The 21,303-nt window shown below is 42.7% G+C and overlaps 1 protein-coding gene across 1 annotated transcript in view; it reads left to right on the forward strand.

The window, feature by feature from the left end:
• Window positions 1–327: 327 nt before the first annotated feature.
• ly75 (lymphocyte antigen 75) overlaps window positions 328–21,303 on the forward strand; it is a 134,189-nt gene continuing 113,213 nt past the window's right edge. Inside the window, exons 1-2 of the mRNA XM_078228282.1 lie at window positions 328–525; window positions 3,397–3,774. Of these exons, the coding sequence (XP_078084408.1) occupies window positions 438–525; window positions 3,397–3,774 (466 nt within the window). The 5' untranslated portion in view covers window positions 328–437. The remainder of the gene's footprint in view (window positions 526–3,396; window positions 3,775–21,303) is intronic.

Raw genomic sequence — 21,303 nt, forward strand, 5'->3', positions numbered from 1 at the left:
GAACACAGGAACTTAAGCATTCCCGGAAATCACTTGCTACGCGCACCATTCAAATATGATAGAACAAAATATAAAACAAAGATAGGAATCGCCCAAGCTAGGTCAGCTACCACATTTAATTGCCATGGAGGGGGAGGGGTAGGGGTAGAGGGGGGGATGTCAATTTATTTGTTCAAATAGACTGGTTTGATTTTCAAACCAACTGGGTTGCAAGAGCTTTCACTTTTGTTTCAATTCACTGTTGAGATATTGTGGGGAGCGGGAGCAGCCAATAAGAAATTGCTCACTGAAGGACCTTGTGCCTCCGCCAATCCGACTCTGCAGTTTGTGTCGAGCAGCAGCAGCAGCAGTGGGGGGAAGGACTGGCTCGCTTTATTTCACATTCTGTCGGCATCGCAGTGTGAGTACCCGACTCAGCCTGGAGAAACTGCGCAGGCATGAAGAGCTGGTGCAGCACACACATTCATCTCTGCTTCCTTCTGATCTTTGCCGAGTGCTGGGCAATAACATCTTCTCAGAGTACAGGTACGGCTAGGATTAGAACTGTATTAATATGTATGCGCATATATATATATATATACCTTTTAATAAGGATGTCGATATTTAATATTCTGTCAGTATGTTAATTGCCGTTCTTTTTTACACGAATTGTCGACTATCTATGAATAAGATGTCATTATATTGTTGGCTTTCATGAAAGAAAACAGTTGTTTCTGGAGTAAGGCTAGACAGTCGCTGGCTCAGCTCCAACTATCACTGGTGAAGAAGGAAGTCACCTGTTTGCTTATTTTGTTTTTGGGTCGGGGTGGACTGGTGATTTCAGCTAAAGACCGGGTTTCTAGAAAGACGTCCCTGTGTGTGTGTGTGTACTTTAAAGTCAGTTGAGAATAGAACCGTCCAATTTTCAACATCTCTCCCCCTCTCCCACCCAAATAAATCGCTTTCAGGATGCTCAGCCCACACGCAGCTGAGTGGGTCGGAACTCCAATCCTCCTCAGAATGGCTTGTCAGAAATGTTCACGGGATTGTGCAGAATACATTGGGAACTGGGCCATGTCACCCTCTGCAATGATACATTGGTATTTAGCATTCCATTGTGGCTTTCATTCCCACTGAGAACCTGCCCAATGTCAGCCGACACATTGGAGTTACAGGTGTCCTGTGGCTGAGTTAAGCTGCTGTTCAAAGTACAACATTCCAGAAACCTCTCTTTAGTTGATAAAATCAAATAGCATGGTGTCTGTCGCGGGGGCGGGCGGGCGGGTGGGGGTGCATTTAATCAGGGTTGCCATTTTCCTGAATTGATATAAATCTAGGTTTGTTTTCTTTATTCATGGGCTGTGGGTGTTGCTGGCTATACCAGCATTTATTGCCTATCCCTAATTGCTCTTGAGAAGGTGCTCCTTTTTTAAGTGTATCTTCACGCAGCTTTTTTCTGCAGTAGTAGCTATTGTTGTGCTGAATAGAAAATTCAGTTTAAAGTAATTTCATTGACAGGTGAAGAATAAAGCAGCAACCATAGTGTTCAAAAATGTACAATAGAATGAAGTACTGGATTATTAGTACAGAACCCACGTACATATAATTTGTATGCTTACCAATAACTTGAAAAACTAAATGACAGCATACTTTTTAAGTCAATATAGGCAAGGAAGCACTGACAAAATTACTTTTCCAAACACAGCACAAAGTAAGTTCATAGCAGCCTGTGTTCATATGCAGTATAGGAATACGCACGATGTTGTTAGGAAGGAGGTTCCAGAATCTTGATGCAATGCTGGTGAAGGAACAGCGATTATAGTTCCAAGGCATGGTGTGTAACTTGGAGAGGGAACTGGTGGTGTTCCCATGCAGCTGTTGCCCTTGTCTTTCTAGGTGGTAGAGGTTGCAAGTTTGGAAAGTGCTGTTGAAGTGTCCTGAGTGAGTTGCTGCAGTGGCTCTTGCTGCCATTGTGCATTGATGCTGGAGGGAATGAATGTTGAAGGTCATGGATCGGGTGCCAATCAAGTGGGCTGCTTTGTCCTGGATGGTGTTGAGCTTCTTGAGTGTTGCTGAAGTTTCACTCATTCAGGCACATGGAGAATATTCCATCACACTCCTGACTTGTGCCATGTAGATGGTGGACAAGCTTTGGGGAGTTGGTAGCTGAGTTACTCACCACAGAATTCCCAGCCTCTGACCTGCTCCTGCAGCCACTATATTTATATGGCTGGCCAGTTTGATTTTTGGTCAATGGCAACCTCCAGGATGTTGATAGTGGGGGATTCAGTGATGGTAATGCCATTGAATGTCAAAGGGAGATGGTTAGATTCTCTCCTGAAGATGATCAGTGCCTGGGACTTGTCTGGCATGAATGTTACTTATGATGTGGAGATGCCGGCATTGGAGGTCATGTCTTTCATATTACTTATATGAATGTTACTTGCCACTTGGCAGTCCAATCCTGAATGTTGCACAAATCCTTCATGCACAGGAATGTAGACTGCTATGAACCTGCTTTGTAATGTGTTAGGAAAAGTAATTTTGTCAGTGCTGCCTTACTTTATATTGGCTTAAAAAATAATTCTGTCGTTTAGTTTCTTTCATCAAATTATTGGTAAGCATACAAATCATGGTTACTGCTTTATTCTTCACTTGCAAAATGAAATTACTCTTCACTGACTTTTCCATTTAGCACAACAATAGCTTTTTATAAATCCTTTTGTATAACAACATGGTGTGAAATTTACTGATTCAGATAATTAATCTGAAACTATTTTTCACACTCCATGCTAATGGGAAATCACTTAAATGAAAACTCTTCAAATCGCCTGGCAACATTTTACTTTGTATTTTATGTCATTTGAATGTTGTGTTTTTTCTTTTACATAATCACAGTACTGCACCCATGACTCATCCATGAAAACTTTAATTTTAAAATTAGAGTTTCAGAATCGCTAAGGGGATTTTTAAGAGTGAAGTGCGTCATCTAGCAAAAAAGGGAAGTAAAATAGTGCCCTCCATGCTTGCAACACTTGGCATTAATTCTGAGGTTGGGGGGTGAGGTCTAACTAAATTTAATGGCCAGATATTAATCATCCTTTAGCATAACCCAGTGGTCAACAATGTAATGTAATGTTTAATTTGCTTGGTTTGTTCCTCCACTCCCATTACACTTTTTCTAATGTGCAATCCATCAATCTTAACTCATGAAAGACTGTATCAAGCACACCCTGCTGCGAATGAAAAACATATATTTAAAATTTGATCTTGTGGATGCCAGTTTGAAAGCTTGTGCCTTGGTCAGTTAGACTTTTGTATTAATTATTTGTATCTTTGCTCCTTGTGTATGAGGTGAGAAAGTGCTTAAATTATGTTGAGTTTCTCATGTCTTTTGTCCTTTATTTCATTCCTTAGGTGATGGCATCTTTGCCATCCAGCATCAAGCTACAAAGAAATGCCTCCAAGTAGGTTCTTCGAGAATGACTATGGAAAATTGCAATCCACAAGAACAATTTCAGCAATGGAAGTGGGTGTCTGCGCATCGGCTGTTCAATATTGGCAGTAAAACATGTCTTGGCCTTGATTCTTACAACAAGGAACAACCATTAAAAATGTTTGAGTGTGATGCAGAAGTTACAACTTTGTGGTGGCGCTGCAATAATAGCACACTGTATGGCTCCTCCTCCTATAAAGTGACTGTCAAAAATGGTTCTCCATCAGTGAGTATCAATGCAACTGATGCATGGAAACAAAGTGCTGGTGGCTATGATGTTTGTGAACAACCATTTCGTAGTAAGTAATATTTTGGTATACACTATAAATATTAATGTAGTTGTTGTAATGTATTGAACGTGTGCTTTGCTAAGCAAGTTATTTACATTGGGCATTAAACATGACATTACATTTCCTGGGGAAGTTTTGAACTAACCATATTTGGATATTTTTTAACGATAAATTAACTTGTTTTTCCAAAGTTGTTGAACATTTGACTTGTTCTTTTAAATGTTGTAAAATAAAAATGCATTGATGTATTTAGCAAGGAAGTGGCAGGATTGAGGTGCCCACATTTATCAAAACCATGTCATTGTTACAAGTTCAGGGACTTCCCTAAAAGGAAGGAGGTGAAATTTGAGAGGGAGTTTTTGCTTCAGTTAAGAAATTGTGCCAATGCCCTTGAATAAGTATCAAGGACAGTGTTGTTTGCAGTGGTGATGCCGTAGGAAACTTGGGGAATCGCCCTGGTTATGTTTCAGAATAATTCAGCAGCACTAGGAATGACATTAAAGCACTTGTGTGCACACTGAATTGATTCAAGTCTGACCATGAGGTTTTTGATTATCACGTAAAGGTCTGTTTGTGTCAGCAGTGAGCCATGTTGCTGGCCTGTACTCATCCCATTGTGTTGTATGTTCATATGCAGGTGGTAGACGTGAGTGGTGCTAATGGCAAAGCCAAACATGAGTAGGCGTTTGTTGCTGCTGTTGGTTGATTTGCATTACAGGGATACCTCAGGTGCTAAATTACCATAATAAAAGCTTCAGTGTTGCCCTTTTAAATGCTGAGATGAATGGAGAAATCTGTTACTAGCCCATCCGTACTGGGAGACTTGCACCTGTTCTGAGTTTTAATTTTATGGGATTTTTTAATGTTGGTTCAGAGCACTTTGTTTCAAGGACAGGAAAGGAGAGAGCAGAAATGATGCAATCTTGATTAAGTTAACTTTTTCCATGCTAAACACTTTTTTCTCCATCAAAGAGGTGGGAATAACTTCCTACAAAGCTTTTAGTGCAAAGCAGCAGGTCATAGAATCATAGAATCCCTACAGTGCGGCACGGTAGCACAGTGGTTAGCACTGCTGCTTCACAGCTCCAGGGTCCTGGGTTCGATTCCCGGCTCGGGTCACTGTCTGTGTGGAGTTTGCACATTCTCCTCGTGTCTGCGTGGGTTTCCTCGGGGTGCTCTGGTTTCCTCCCACAGTCCAAAGATGTGCGGGTTAGGTTGATTGGCCAGGTTAAAAATTGCCCCTTAGAGTCCTGAGATGCGTCGGTTAGAGGGATTAGCAGGTAAATATGTGGGGATAGGGCCTGGGTGGGATTGTGGTCGGTGCAGACACGATGGGCCGAATGGCCTCCTTCTGCACTCATAGAAATAGAAACCCTACAGAAGGAGGCCATTCGGCCCATCGTGTCTGCACTGCCCACAAACCACATGAAGGATCACATGCAGTAAAAAAAGATAATTTGGCTTGCGAGTTAATGAGTCTCCCAGCCTTTGTATTGGAAAGTACGCTATCTGTGCTGTTCATCCATTAGAATTTTCTCCTTGACTTCTCTTCCAGAAGGCAGGTCCAACCCACAGTGCCATGAGCTCCACCACTCTACAATGGGTAGGGCAAAGGAGAAGGTCTTGAATCCATCCCAGTTGGAATGTGGATTGAACCCCGTGCCACTGCCTCCCCCAACTTTCCTGCAGGAGTTCAAGTTGGCACATCCACCTTTATTGGAATGTTGCAATCCAGGGCTATGAATAGTGCTGGTAAAAGCTTAAATTTTCTTTTCATCACCGGCAGAATAGGAGCCTCTCCTGCTCTTACTGCCTGCCATTGTAGGTTAGAAGAATTTATAAGTTGAGTGTCGAATATGATGTTTGGCTATCAAGTCTTGGAATGAAACTTGAACCCATAGCTTCTGGCTCAGAGGCAGGAATGCTACCCACTGTACCACAAGACTTCCTATTTTCCAGATATTTCCATGCAATTGTGACCATCACTGAAATGAAATTTGGGATCTAAACAAGGATATTCTTAGGAGAAAAATTTACAAACATAATAATGTCTCATTTGGCCTATATATGAACATCCATACATCTGTGTAGAAAATCATGATGAGCTGTGTTTGCTGTCCTTTCATAACACATTTCTCCATCTGTTTCTTTCTCTGTTCTTGATGAGAATGTATGCTGTCGATCTCGGGTCCAATGTTAATCTCGTTGTGCCATTAGCAGCACACCTGCCCAGCACTTTGCAACACCCCCGGTTTTTTTGAACAGCCTGGACAAGAGGAGAAATATCTAATAAACTAGGCACACTCTGAGATGCCCTGCTCCAGCAAATTCTGGATACAATATTGATGCTGTATTCTGAAAGGGCGAGATCAAAGGGCCACGGGAAACTTTTCATGCCTAATCTATTGTTTTCAATTCCAGAAAGTGATTAGGGATGAAACCTTGATTTAATTACAACAAAATATCTTTATAGAATACAATGCAATTTTATGTCGGCCAGTGAACATTTAAATTTGTACTCGCCATTTGTGTTCAAAATATTTTCAAGTTTGAATATAAAGGCAAGGAGGAAGAGTACAGGCAAGATAATATAGAAACAGGAAGTCACAGTCTCTCTTGCATATATGAAATTTTCTAACAATCGTGAACTTCCTTATTTTGTGTTGGAAGAAATGCTGACTTTGATTCATGACAAGTTTAATTGATAATCCAAGTTGTTTCCACACTCTCTGCAAATCAACTTTGTCCCATGCCTCAGACTTAAATTTTGTACTGTCTGCTCTCTGTTCCCCATCAAAATATGTCTCTCTATGTTAACATCTAATGACCATTTGGTGAAAGAGGAGATCAGAAGTAAACCTTTACTCACTTTGTTATTTACAAAGTGAAATATTACAAGTGTAGGGCTCCTAATTCTACTCACTACCCAATGTCAATAAATGTCCCTTTATAGGTGCTCAAATACTGAAAGCCCTCCAGCTGTTTATCCTTGCTCTTAACTTATACAATTAGCAGATTTTAACAATTCATGCTTACAACAGTATTTTGAAGCTAATCAAAAAAAATAATTTTCATATTGTATGTACAGAAAGGATTCTTCTAGGATCCCCAATAGCCCCTTCATACAAACATTTTGATCAGATAATTGATGACTTTCACCAACCCATTTAACTTGGAGATTTCCTTCCTCACTAACATTTGTTTCACGCTAGTATGTCAATCTTTTCTATTCCTACTTTTTATAGCTTGTATGTTATCCATTAAGAACGATTATCTATTTAATGTTCAATGAGTAAAATGTTTTCAGTTTTAGAATTTTAGAATTTTCCCAAAAATATTCAACAAATTGAATCGCGTATCTACTGCTTTCACGAGTCAGTGTTTTAAAAAAAAATTTCTTAGCTTTCCAAGCTAAAGGGAAACATTTCCTGTTTTCATCCATCTAAAACTTTATGAAATCAGCTGCACTCATCAGGAAAATTGACATAAGGCATCACTAAAAATAATTTTTTTAAATCTTGTTGGGTGAACAAGGTTGGAACCTGTAAGTATGCATTTCTACACATGAAATTTTTTGATGTTTTATTTGCCCTTAAACATCTTATGGTGCTTCACCATAATGCTTGTTTCCAATATATCAAAACTATTATCCAGTCAGAGGGTGGCATAACGGTTAGCACTGCTGCCTCAGCACCAGGGATCCAGGTTCAATTTTGGTCTTGGGTGTGGAGTTTGCACATTCTCCCCTTGTCTAGGTGTGTTTCCTCTGGATGCTCCGGTTTCCTCCCACGGTTCAAAGATGTGCAGGTTAAGTGGATTAGTCATGGTAAAGGCATGGGGTTATGTGGAAGTCCTAGGTGGGTTGCTGTTTCAGAGAGTAGGTGCAGATTCAATCTTTTCTATACAAAACTATCTGTGCTTGAAAGCTGACTGCTCCTATCTGGTACTTAAGAATAAACTCCAAATTCCTTCTTACGATAAATTCCTTTTCCTTTTTTGTTTTGCCTCTTATCCGTTTGCATTCTGGTTTGTTGCCAGCCGCCAAAACGTCACAGTCATGAGCATTTCTGCATCTAGTCCTATCTCCAGACTATTCTATAGTCCTCCTTTTGTTGTGTAATCTATTCAGGTTGCAGCCGCTATTGGCACTACAGGACTACTACTGTAAGATCTTGCTTGTGTGTGATTGGAGACTTGCTCTAATACCTAATCATTTTCTATCACTTGTCGCTTTTAGACCCATTATTAGAATTCACGCTGTACTTTCTTAATTTCTATTCTTTTACCCCATTCTGCCAGTTCATGGACCTCACTTCTTGGCCATTATCTTGAACATTTAACCAATGTATAAACTTGAGTCGCTTTTCCTGCAAATCCCACAATGGTTGCAGCCCTTTATTCACTGAACCCTTTCTGGAACCCACGTCCTTCAGACAATTTGTCTTTGGATGTGATGGCCCTGTCCTGTGCATCATGTACACTCCACTTACCACCATCCAGCTGCTGATTTATTGTATTCCATTTCCCAGGCTATCGTTTGATTTGATTTATTATTGTCACATGTATTATCATACAGTGAAAAGTATTATTTCTTGCGTGCCATACAGACAAAACATACCGTTCAGAGAGAAGGAAACAAGAGAGTGCAGAATGTAGTACAATCATAGCTAGGGGTAGAGAAAGATCAAGGTAAGTCCATTCAAAAGTCTGACAGCAGCAGGGGAAGAAGCTGTTCTTGAGTCAGGTGGTACGTGATCTCAGACATTTGTATCTTTTGTATCTTTTTCTCGAAGGAAGAAGGTGGAAGAGAGAATGTCCAATGTGTGTGAGTCCTTAATTATGCTGGCTGGTAAAGGTGTTGGTGAGCTTTCTTAACTATAGTGTCAGCATGGGAGGACCAGGGGTGAACTAGACACCTAAAAACTTGAAGCTCTTGACCCTTTCTACTTCGTCCCCATTGATGTAGACAGGGGCATGTTCTTTACACTTCCTGAAGTCGATGACAATCTCCTTTGTTTTGTTGACATTGAGGGAGAGATTATTGTTGCCGCACCAGTTCACCAGATTCTCTCTCTCATTCCTGTACTCTGTCTTGTCATTGTTTGAGATCCGACCCACTACGGTGGTGTTGTCAGCAAATTTGAAAATCGAATTGGAGGGGAATTTGGCCACACAGTCATCGGTGTATAAAGAGTATAGTAGGCAGCTGAGAACACAGTTTTGTGGGGCACTGGTGTGGAGGATGATCATGGAGGAGGTGTTGTTGCCTATCCTTATTGACTGTGGTCTGTGAGTTAGGAAGTTCAGGATCCAGTCGCAGAGGGAGATGCTGAGGCCCAGGCCATGGAGTTTGGAGATGAGTTTCTTGGGAATAATAGTGTTGAAGGCTGAGCTGTAGTCAATAAATAGGAGTCTGACATAGGTGTCCTTGTTATCTAGGTGTTCCAGGGTTGAGTGCAGGGCCAGGGAAATGGTGACTGCCGTGGACCTGTTGCGGTGGTAGGCAAACTAGTGGATCCAGGTAGTCCGGGAGGCCGGAATTGATTTGTGCCATGACTAACCTTTCAAAGCACTTCATAATGATGGACGTCAGAACCACCGACTGATAGTCATTAAGGCACGCTGCTTGGTTTTTCTTGGGTACCGGGATGATGATTGTCTTCTTGAAGCAGATAGGGATCTCAGATTGTTGTAAAGAGAGGTTGAAGATGTCTGTGAATACCTCCGCCAGCTGATCCGCGCAGGATCTGAGTGCACATCCGGGTACTCCATCCAGGCCAGTTGCTTTCCGTGGGTTGACCTTCAAGAAAGCTGCTCTGACATCTGCAATGGAGACCCCAGATACAGGTTCTTCCAGGGCTTCCAGGATGGAGGGCATGCTCTCGCTGACCTCTTGCTCATAGAATGCATTGAGTTCATCAGGGAACGGTGTAATGGAGCCGGCGATTTTACATGCCTCCATCTTGTAGCCTGTTATGTCTTGCAGACCTTGCCATAATCGGTGGGGGTCGGTGTGGCTAGCCTGGGACTCTAGTTTGGTCCGGTATTGTCTACCCATTCATTGCAAAACACATTAGTATATGAGGTACAGGGAGCCTCATCGTGTTCCATCACCGCTCAAATCCTGAGAGTTTGTAATCAATCGCAATTAAACATGAAGAATGAACCAGGACCCCAACATGGATGTTAGTTTCTGGGATTTACTTGGGACCCTTGTTAATACTGGATCTCCTCAGAGCTGTGTACTTTTTGCTTTTAATCCTGTACACAAATGATTGTCAATCAGAATAGTCCTGAAGTATGCTGATTACTTGAGGAATAACAAAGGAAATTACAGGAACTCAGCAGAGAAGTTTGTAAAATAGTGTGATAATTCCCTGAAATTGATCAAAAACAAGATGAAAGAACTAGATATAGGCTTGCAAAAAAGCCAATTAATATTGTGCCTGTGAAGATTCATGATGTGGACATTGAAAATGCTACTAACTAATATCTAGGTATCAGAGTAGATAATATATTGATTGGGAGCAGGTGGGGAACACTGTACAGATGTGGTGGCCAAGGGATGTGTACGATTATACACCTTAAGAAAATGCAAATCCTTCTGAGTAGATCCCTAAATCATGAAAGTTTCCCATTCAGCTGTAGTGAGTGCTACCCTTTTTTTAAATGTCAATCCTGGGACTGTTGTTTTGGGAAAGTAGATTCTTCAAGGGTACCGAGATTATTGAACCAGGCTTGAAGGTTATCTGATGAGCAGATCTATCTTAATGAACTATGCTGTCAAAGAATTTTGAAAGTAAGTGTCATGTACAATGAGAATCACCCTTTGTTTCTGTATTACTACAGGATGTATCCGGGGAAAAGGGCAACAATCCTTTAGATGTAGGACAAATTAGTTGCTGAACTCACCTCCTCTCAAGAACTTTGTATATATGAAATATGCTCTTAAAGAGGGACTTGCTGATTTATTTTAATACACTAGGATAGTTTTTAATAGATACTTGTATTAAAGTTAGACCTCTGTGATAGGGCATTTTTCTTGTTATTCATTTGTAAGTAATATTTCAACAAATGAACAATGTACCCAAAATGAATTTCCATTTGGACAATAAAGTGAAATGCAATTAATAGTTTGATTATCATATTGATAATAACAGAAATCTTTGTCTCTTCACTGGACACAGGTGAGGTCCCAGAGGATTGGAGGATAGCAAATGTGGTCCCATTATTTAAGAAGGGTAGCAAGGATAACCCGGGTAATTATAGGCCGGTGAGCTTGACGTCCGTGGTAGGGAAATTGTTGGAGAAGATTCTTAGAGATAGGATATATGCGCATTAAGAACTGAATAATCTCATTAGCGATAGATAGCATGGTTTTGTACGAGAGAGGTCATGCCTCACAAATTTGGTTGAGTTTTTTGAGGAGGTGACAAAAACGACTGACGAGGGAAGGGCCATGGATGTCATCTATATGGATTTTAGTAAAGTGTTTGACAAGGTCCTTCATGGCAGGCTGGTGCAAAAGGTTAAATCTCACGGGATAAAAGGTGAACTAGCTAGATGGGTGGAGAACTGGCTTGGCCATAGAAGACAGAGGGTAGCAGTGGAGGGGTCTTTTTCTGGTTGGAGGTCTGTGACTAGTGGTGTTCCGCAGGGCTCTGTACTGGGACCTCTGCTGTTTGTGATAAATATAAATGATTTGGAGGAAGATGTAGCTGGTCTGATCAGTAAGTTTGCGGATGACACAAAGATTGCTGGAGTTGCGGATAGTGATGAACATTGTCAGAGAATACAGCAGGATGTTGATAGGCTGGAACATTGGGCGGAGAAATGGCAGATGGAATTTAATCCAGATAAATGCGAAGTGATGCATTTCGGTAGATCTAATGTAAGGGGGAGCTATACAATAAATGGCAGAACCATCAGGAGTATAGGCACACAGAGGGACCTGGGTGTACAAGTCCACAGATCGTTAAAGGTGGCAGCACAGGTGGAGAGGATGGTGAAGAAGGCATATGGCATGCTTGCCTTTATTGGACGGGGCATAGAATATAAAAGTTGGCATATGATGTTGCGGCTATATAGAACGTTGGTTAGGCCACATTTGGAATACTGCGACCAGTTCTGGTCGCCACACTACCAGAAGGACGTGGAGGCTTTGGAGAGAGTACAGAAAAGGTTTACCAGGATGTTGCCTGGTATGGAGAGTCTTAGCTATGAGGAGAGATTGGGTAAACTGGGGATGTTCTCCCTGGAAAGACGGAGGATGAGGGGCGACCTAATAGAGGTGTATAAAATTATGAAGGGCATAGATAGGGTGAACAGTGGGAAGCTTTTTCCCAGGTCGGAGGTGACGAACACAAGGGGTCACGGGTTCAAGGTGAGGGGGGGCAAGGTTCAACACAGATGTCAGGGGGACGTATTTTACACAGAGCGTGGTGGGGGCCTGGAATGCACTCCCAAGCAAGGTGATTGAGGCAGACACGCTGGGATCGTTTAAGACTTATCTTGATAGCCACATGAACAGACTGGGAATAGAGGGATACAAATGAATGGTCTAGTTTTGCACATGAGCGGCGCAGGCTTGGAGGGCCGAAGGGCCTGTTCCTGTGCTGTATTGTTCTTTGATAACCACTGTCTTGTATCACAGCCTATGACCTTATCAGACCTTTCTATTCCTTATTGTCCTCTCTTTTGCAACAGACTAACGTCCATCTTGGATGGACTCGAGGTGTCTGTTAGAGCTCTCTGCATTTTTCCTAGGTCTTGGTGAAAGCTCTTCTCCTTGCATATAAAGCATTCAGATGTTCAGAAAAGTGCAACTAATCATAGTCCCCTCTAGAGCAGGGACTGTTGCCTAAAACAGAAATATTTTGGGATTCTTCCCATAGAGCAATTGATGGGGGACTACACTCTCCAACTATCTGAAGTAGATTCTTTGCATAAACTACGTGTGCCAGTATAGTTCGTAGAATCGTAGGTTCTGCACTGTAGGGATTCTATCATTCAACCCATCAAGTTTGCACCGACTCTCCGAAAGGGCAGTTTCGTTGATCGTCTAAGATTTTATATCGCATTTCCTCTATTACCACGTGATTTCTTTCACAGGAAGAACTTGAATTGTGGTCAGGTCTCTAGACTCATCATTAGTAAATTCCTCTTCCTTTATTAGTTTGAAACTTAGCTGGTGCACCGGGTCTGGTTTTTATCCATTTCTCCACAACCTTGAAGTTGCATGTCAATGTAAGGCTTAGAAAAGGATGTAATGGTGCCCTCGCTTTTTACATCATTCATATTTTTCACAAATCTCTAAGCCTTGAATACTCATTATCAACCACACCTTCTTCCTTCAACAGGGTTTTTAATCTTTGACTAAAAAGAGTCAGCAAATTCTCTGTGCAGCTTTAAGACAATTTGCTTTTCTTATCATCTGATCCCATCAATACATTTTAACATTCTGATTTAAAACATCAGGTTTTGTTGAGGTGTACAATAATGCCCTGATTAGGTAAACTGTACATTAACTGACTTTCCAAAAACAATTGCTTTGTCATGCACCATGTCCAGTTTTGTTTGTGCTTTTTTCGTGGAAAGCTTAACCGTAAATGTTAAAATACATCTGTACTAATCAAGTGGCTTACTCCAGCTATTTTCCATGGACTCAACCCTGTTTGTGACCTCAGTGTTGTCATCCCTGAACCCTAAACAAGTAGAACTCTCATACTCCCTGACCTTGCCTCCTTGACCCTGATCCTCACTACTGAGTGAGTCTGGATAACATTTTAGCCAATCTGTTTCACAAACTCCACGTGTATAAGAACATAAGAAATAGGAGCAGGAGTAGGCCATCTAGCCCCTCGAGCCAGCCCCGCCATTCAATAAGATCATGGCTGATCTGAAGTGGATCAGGTCCACTTACCCTCCTGATCCCTATAACCCCTAATTCCCTTACCGATCAGGAATCCACCTATCCGTGATTTAAACACATTCAATGAGGTAGCCTCCACCACTTCAGTGGGCAGAGAATTCCAGAGATTCACCACCCTCTGAGAGAAGAAGTTCCTCCTCAACTCTGTCCTAAACTGACCCCCCTTTATTTTGAGGCTGTGCCCTCTAGTTCTAGCTTCCTTTCGAAGTGGAAAGAATCTCTCCACCTCTACCCTATCCAGCCCCTTCATTATCTTATAGGTCTCTATAAGATCCCCCCTCAGCCTTCTAAATTCCAACGAGTACAAACCCAATCTGCTCAGTTTCTCCTCATAATCAACACCCCTCATTTCTGGTATCAACCTGGTGAACCTTCTCTGCACTCCCTCCAAGGCCAATATATCCTTCCGCAAATAAGGGGACCAATACTGCACACAGTATTCCAGCTGCGGCCTCACCAATGCCCTGTACAGATGCAGCAAGACATCTCTGCTTTTATACTCTATCCCCCTTGCGATATAGGCCAACATCCCATTTGCCGCCTTGATCACCTGCAGACTGGGTTTTTGCGTCTCATGCACAAGGACCCCCAGGTCCCTTTGCACAGTAGCATGTTGTAATTTTTTTCCATTTAGATAATAATCCAATTTGCTATTATTTCCTCAAGTGAATAACCTCGCATTTGCCAGATCCTCGCCCACTCACTCAGCCTGTCCAAATCTCTCTGCAGACCTTCTACGCCCTCCACATGATTCACTTTTCCACTTATCTTTGTGTCGTCTGCAAACTTTGTTACCCTACACTCAGTCCCCTCCTCCAGATCGTCTATATAAATGGAAAATAGTTGAGGCCCCAGTACCGATCCCTGCGGCATGCCACTAGTTACCATCTGCCAACCAGAAAAGCACCCATTTATTCTGACTCTCTGCTTCATGTCGGATAGCCAATCCCCAATCCACACTAACACCCTACCCCCAACTCCGTGTGACCCAATCTTCTTCAGCAACCTTTTGTGAGGCACCTTATCAAATGCCTTTTGGAAATCCAAAAACACTGCATCCACCGGTTCCCCTCTGTCAACCGCACTAGTCACATCTTCATAAAAAATTCGTCAAGCACGGCTTTCCCCTCATGAATCCATGCTGCGTCTGCTTAATCGAACCATTCTTATCCAGATGGCCACCGTCAAACACCACACAGTTACACCAATCTGCGACTGATACATTCATCACTGACAAAAGCATCTTGCAACTCATACAATTCTTTTTTCTTCATCTTCAGCCTCCAAATACTGTGTCATGGTTCACTTAGGGAGCCTTACTTCTCAACCTTGAGCAGTCTCACATAATGATTCTGAGTCACACCTGAAGGAGCTGTAAAGTCTTCTCTGGACATTCCTGAGATTCATTTGCCTACTTCAATCATGTTGTCTGCTGTGGTATCCAGATCTGCTAAAAATGCTTTCATCTTCATGCCTTCTGTCTGTACTGGTGCCCAAGGCTAGTATCTAGACAATCACTGAGTGCCACAATCACTGAGTGCCCATCCTTTGTGACACCACAAAATGTCCCATTTGCGCCATCAAGGCTGCTGGAATTGACTACTCCCAACAGTTTTTTTAAAGGCAGCAGACACCTGCTCCAAAAGAAAATCCCTTCTAAGAACCAAACCCCAATTACTACCAGGAGCCTGCCCATGTGTGATCCTTAGCACAATTCAGAAACTTAAATGTGAGCACTGAACAAAGAGTCTCCAAATTGAATTCCTATAATCTTTTATATAGTCCGTTAAAGCCCATTATGGGTATTCCTCCTACAGAATGCTGTCTTTCGAAATCTGACTGTGTCTCAAATGTATCCAATAATTTATCTTTCTGGTAAACTACATTCATGACCCAAACCTTCCACTGTATCTAACTGGCATCCTGCTTCAGTTTTACCCAGGCCATACGTTGTGTCTTCTTTGGTAGGGGCGTAACCCATGTTCACGTATCCACATCATTCCTGCACTGGTAATAAGGTTTAGACTCTGAGGACATCAGGTAATCAAACCTTGTTAATTTACGCTTGCCTTCAGCTATTCTTTCACAAAAGCCACACAGATTGTAATCTTCCGCCTTTAAAAAAAAATCCTTGGTTTCAAGCTTTCATTTTTAGGCAACCATTCTCTACACTCATGTTAAACTTCTGACAATCATTTGGTGAAGGAGGAGACCAGAAATCAATACAAGTAGCTCTCAACTTTACTCAGCACACCAGTGTCAACTTATCTTTTATCTGTGGTCAAATAATGAATGCTCTCCATTTGCAATTAACATTTCATTCTCTCTGTCATACCTATGTAACTAACATTCTCTGTCTGTCCACAACTCCAACTTTGAATCCACTGGAATGAGTGCTCATTTATGTCTCATAGACTCATAGAGCCCCTACAGTGCAGCAGGAGGCCATTTGGACCATTGAGCCAGCACTGACAACAATTCCACCCAGTCCCTATCCCCATAACCGACGTATTTACCCTGCTAATCCACCTGACACTAATGGTCAATCAGCCCAACCTGCACATCTTTGGATTGTGGGAGGAAACCGGAGCACTCGGAGGAAACCCATGCAGACACTGGGAGAACATGCAGACTCCAGACAGACAGTCACCCGAGGCCAGAATTGAACCCGTGTCCTTGGTACAGTGAGGCAGCAGTGCTAACCACTGTGCCACCGTGCTGCCAATCTCTCTTCACATTCTCCAAAGAGACAATCAAGACATTTCACTCCATCTCTGAATTCACTGCTCTTCTACATTCTCTAAACTTCTCTCATACCCCTTTTCCTGGCTAACTCATTACCCTTTCCTTCAATGGCCCTCCTCTAGATCTCTGGAAAGATCTGCTGCATCCATTTCGTTGTATCCCTCTAAACCCCAAAACGCCTACCTTCATCCAACCTCACTTCCTTCTGTATTTGTCTCTGAAAGGGGAGGAGTGGGGAAACTCCCTCAAATCTATGCTTTCAAGCACAACTGCCTTTGACCTTCTATTTACCACAATTAGCCATCAATTCTCTTAACCACTTATAATGCCCTTTCACCCCCCCAGCCAAATCCACCATTTCCCATCTAAGTTCCCCCATCTTTGTTTCTTAAAGTCCAAGAGGCATAGACTTGAAAATATCTGCATAACTGACCTCACCATCCTTCGATCTAGTTGGATGAAATTAGTCCTAGTGACTCCACATGACCCCATAATCCTCTCCCAACATAAATGCTGCCATGCCTTCACTTCACCCCAGCTACGGCTGAAAGACTCATGAGCTATTCCAGTGCTCTCCTGGCCATCGTCCTTCTGTAAATTATAGTTCATTTAATAGTCTGCTCATGCCCGATCCCACATCAAGTTCTGATCCACTATCACCCCTGTCCTTGCTAAGATCCTGAGGGGTCTGGATAGGGTGAATGTAGAGAGGATGTTTCCTCTTGTGGGAGAATCTAGAGCCAGGAGTCACTGTTTAAAAATAAGAGGTCACCCATTTAAGACAGAAATGGGGAGTTTTTTTCCCTTGGGCGAGTGAGTCTTTGGCATTTCCTCAAAAAAACAATGAAAGTAGATTCTTTGAATTTTTTAAATGAGAACTGGAAAACGCTTGGTAAGCAAGGGGTGAAATATTATCGGAGAAGGTTGGAATGTAGAGTTGCAGAGCAGGCTCGAGAGGCCAAGTGGCTTACTCCTAGTCTTAAAATTTGTATGTATGTTCTGATTAGCACCGTGTCCTTTTAAGTCCAATAACTTAACATTTCTGATCTCATTCTAAAATGAATTAATTGCCTCACCTCTCCTAGCTCTGTAACCTCCTTCAGCCCAGCCATCTGAACATTCCTTTCCACTGTCTCTGACTTCGAGTATCACCTCCTTCCCTGAAGGCAAGGTGGGCCTTCAGCCATTTGAGTCTCCCACTAAGATTTGCTCTTTTTTAAGTCTAATATTAAAGCCCACTTCATTCCTTCTAATGTCCCCTACTTTGCCTGATGTCTATTTGATCTCCCCTCATTGTAGCAATTTGAGACTTATTTCAAGTTAAGGACATTGTATAAATGTTTGTTTCTGTAACTTACAATATGCTCTCAGAACCACTGATTTACGATGATTGTAATGAAACAGTATTTTGCGTATTCAATGTATTAGGGAAGTGTAAATGGTATTTTTAGATTGTTGTTAATTGAATGTGTCCATACATTGAGAGTAAATTGGTGATCTTGACGACAATTGTATGTTGAATCTTGTCCTTTTTGTATAATACTAGGGGAACAACCAGGAACTTGCTAGAACTTCTTTGAAGTTCTGGCTACACTCTTCATAAAAGCCAATTCCAGGACACAAGTGGGACAGCAGCAATTGGGGTTCTAAAGAGGAAATAACATGGATGCTTGCGGGTGGGGGTAGATGCAGTACAAGTGGGAGGAAGAGCAAAACCCATCAAAAATTCCCCTTATGAAGGAATTTTACTAAATATTTTCCATTTTTATGTTTAAAATGCAAGCTGTTTGAACTGGATTGGCATTTCCTCAGGAGGGGAATCCCAAAATTGTGTTCCTTGCCATGATCATGATTTGGAAAAAGTAAGTTTTTAAATATTTACTGGGTGACACGGTTGCACAGTGGTTAGCACTGCTGCCTCGCAGGGCCAGGGACCCGGGTTCGATTCCCAGTTTGGGTCACTGTCTGTGTGGAGTTTGCATGTTCTCCCTGTGTCTGCGTGGGTTTCCTCCAGGTTCTCCGGTTTCCTCCCACAATCTGAAAGACTTGCTGGTTAGGTGTATTGACCTGAACAAGCGCCGGAGTGTGACGACTCGGGGAATTTCACAGTAACTTCATTGCAGTGTTAATGTAAGCCTTATTCGTGACTAATAAATAAATTTTACCAATGAAAAAAAATGTAGATGCCAATTCCGAGGTACATTCCAGTGGGATTTCCTCAGCGTCATGTGGATAGGAAACAGGCAGGGCTTGGCGTGAGACAGGGGGTCTTAACAATCAATGGGGAAGACCCCCTTGGTGGAGTAGGGGAGGACAAGTCATTTCAAGATTAAAGCCAGCATGGGAATTATCAGTTCTGAAACTAGACCTGCCTAAAATTGTGCAGTGGAACCAACAAAATAGAAATTGCAGCTCCTCTCCAATAAGCCAACAGCAAATACCTTCCCCATGACTGGCCCAAAATGTTTTGATGCTATTCCTCTATTTTCTCCTCATTTCTTCCCGGCCTGTTCCTAATCTATGGGCCCCAGTGACTATGGGGATACTACAAAATATTTTTTCTCCTGCAAGTGTATCAGACTGGAATGCAACTGATGTTTCCGCAGTCGATCTACTCTTCCTGGCATTTTCATAGAATCCCTCTGGTGCAAAAGGAGGCCATTCAGCCCATCAAATGTCGAGCCTGCACCGCCAACACTCCCACCCAGGCCTCATCCCTGTAACCCCAGGCATTTACCCTGCTAATCTACTGACACTAAGGAACAATTTAGTATGGCCAGTACACCTAACCAGCGCGTCTTTCAGACTTTGGAAGGAAACCAAAGCACCCAGAGGAAACCGACACAGAGAACGAGCAAACTCCTCACAGTCACCCAAGGCTGGACTTGAACCTGGGTCGCTGGCATGTGAGGCAGTAGTGCTACCACTGTACCACCATGTCGCCCATTTTAAAAATGATTTTAAATCAGTCAGCCATAATGCTGCCTTTTTAGATTGGCTGAAGCTTTACTGGAATTGCCAGAAGTTTGATTCGTGTTTGCTAAAACCATAGCCTACTTACTGCTGCGTCTGTTGTGGTCTACACTCCAGGAGAGACAAACTTGCAATTGCAAAGCCAAGCATTCACCTTTAAATGCACTCGGCGTGTTCTGTTGATGGTCCTAATTAGTGACCTACAGTCCGGCTTTCCCAAAGCAACAATAAGAGGTACACCAGCTGTGAGCTCTTTCCCCACTTAGAATCAAAGTCTGAATGCTGCCAACTCTTCCACTGATTCACAGGCTCGGTTGTCAAAACACTGACCTCCATCTTACTGGATTAGTAACCTAGACTAATGCTTCAGAGTTATGGGCCTAAATTTTGCATTCCCACCTGGCGGTTCCTGCCCTCCCAAACTGGACATGATTTTACTGTAGGGTGTACAATACCTCGAATGTGAAGCCTACCCTTTCACCTATTAAGGCCCTTAGGCAGCCACTTAATGGCCACTTAAGGGCCTTTATAGCCCACCCTCAATTTTCAGCCTGGCAAGTGCCACCTAACTTTGAAGGTGGGAAACAGAAAAATTCACTAACTCAGGAGGGAAGAGGGAGGGGCTGCCTCCAATGGAAGCCCCATTCTGACTGGGATTGCGCTCCCTTGCACGTGACCCCTTGGGGCAGCCCCTACCACCTTGGGAACTCTTTCACTTACTGTCACACTGACTCCCTGCACTTAGTCCCAGGAAGAAGTCTCACAACACCAGGTTAAAGTCCAACAGGTTTATTTGGTAGCAAATACCATAAGCTTTCGGAGCAATGCTCCTTCACATCATTAGTCCCAGGCACAGCACTGCAATACCTTTTCCAGCCACTTCAGCACTATGCCTGGATGGTCTGGAGAGTTGTCAGACAATCTGGCCGTTAGTTTGGTCCCCAAGCCAGGACTTCCTTCCAAGCACAAACTGAAGTCCTGCTTGCTGCCAATCAATGCTCATTTGATTGAGCCCCCACCATCTAAAAAATTCAGGTCATGAGTTTAAAGCCCACAAATGGCAGCCGGGGCAATTTAAAATTTAATTAATACACTGGAATAAAAAGCTAGTCTCCATAGTGGTGATCATGAATCTACCATGTTGTTGTAAAAAGAAACCCATCTAGTTCACCAGTCTTTTTCACGGAAGGAAACCTGCTGCCTTACCCAGTCTGGCCTACAAGTGATTCCAAACCAGGGGTGGCACGGTGGCACCGTGGTTAGCACTGTTGCCTCACAGTGCCACAGACCTGGGTTCGATTCCCAGTTTGGGTCACTGTCTGAGTGGAGTTTGCGGGTTAGGTGGATTGGCCATGCTAAATTGTCCGTTAGTGTCAGAGGGATTAGCAGGGTAAATATGTGGGATTACGGGGATAGGGTCTGGGTGGGATCGTTGACGGTGCAGGCTCGATGGGCTGAATGGCCTCCTTCTGCACTGTAGATATTCTATGATTCTACAACAACATGATTGATGCTTATCTCCCCTAGAAATAACCGAGCAAGGTGCTCAATTGTATCAAATAACAACAGAAAGGTCAAGTTAGAATAAGACCAGATAAATTGCCTAAAATCGATAAAGGCACACCTTGTCCTCAACGCTATATAGAGATCTTTTCACTAATGCTTGGGGACTTGTACCAAAATTGGGAGTTCCACAAACTCGTCAAGTAACAGACTAACCTAATCATACTCGCGGAATCATAGACTGCTTCATCACCAGCCCTGGGAATGTCCTGCCCTATTGGCAGGACGGGACAACACGAGGTGTTGTTACAGTGGTATATAGTCAGGAGAGAGCTGCCCTGAGACACTTCAACATTGACTCCAGACCCTTTGATATCTCATGGCAT

This window comes from Mustelus asterias, chromosome 14 (genome assembly GCF_964213995.1).
Source record: "Mustelus asterias chromosome 14, sMusAst1.hap1.1, whole genome shotgun sequence".
In the NCBI taxonomy this organism is placed as follows: Eukaryota; Metazoa; Chordata; class Chondrichthyes; order Carcharhiniformes; family Triakidae; genus Mustelus; species Mustelus asterias.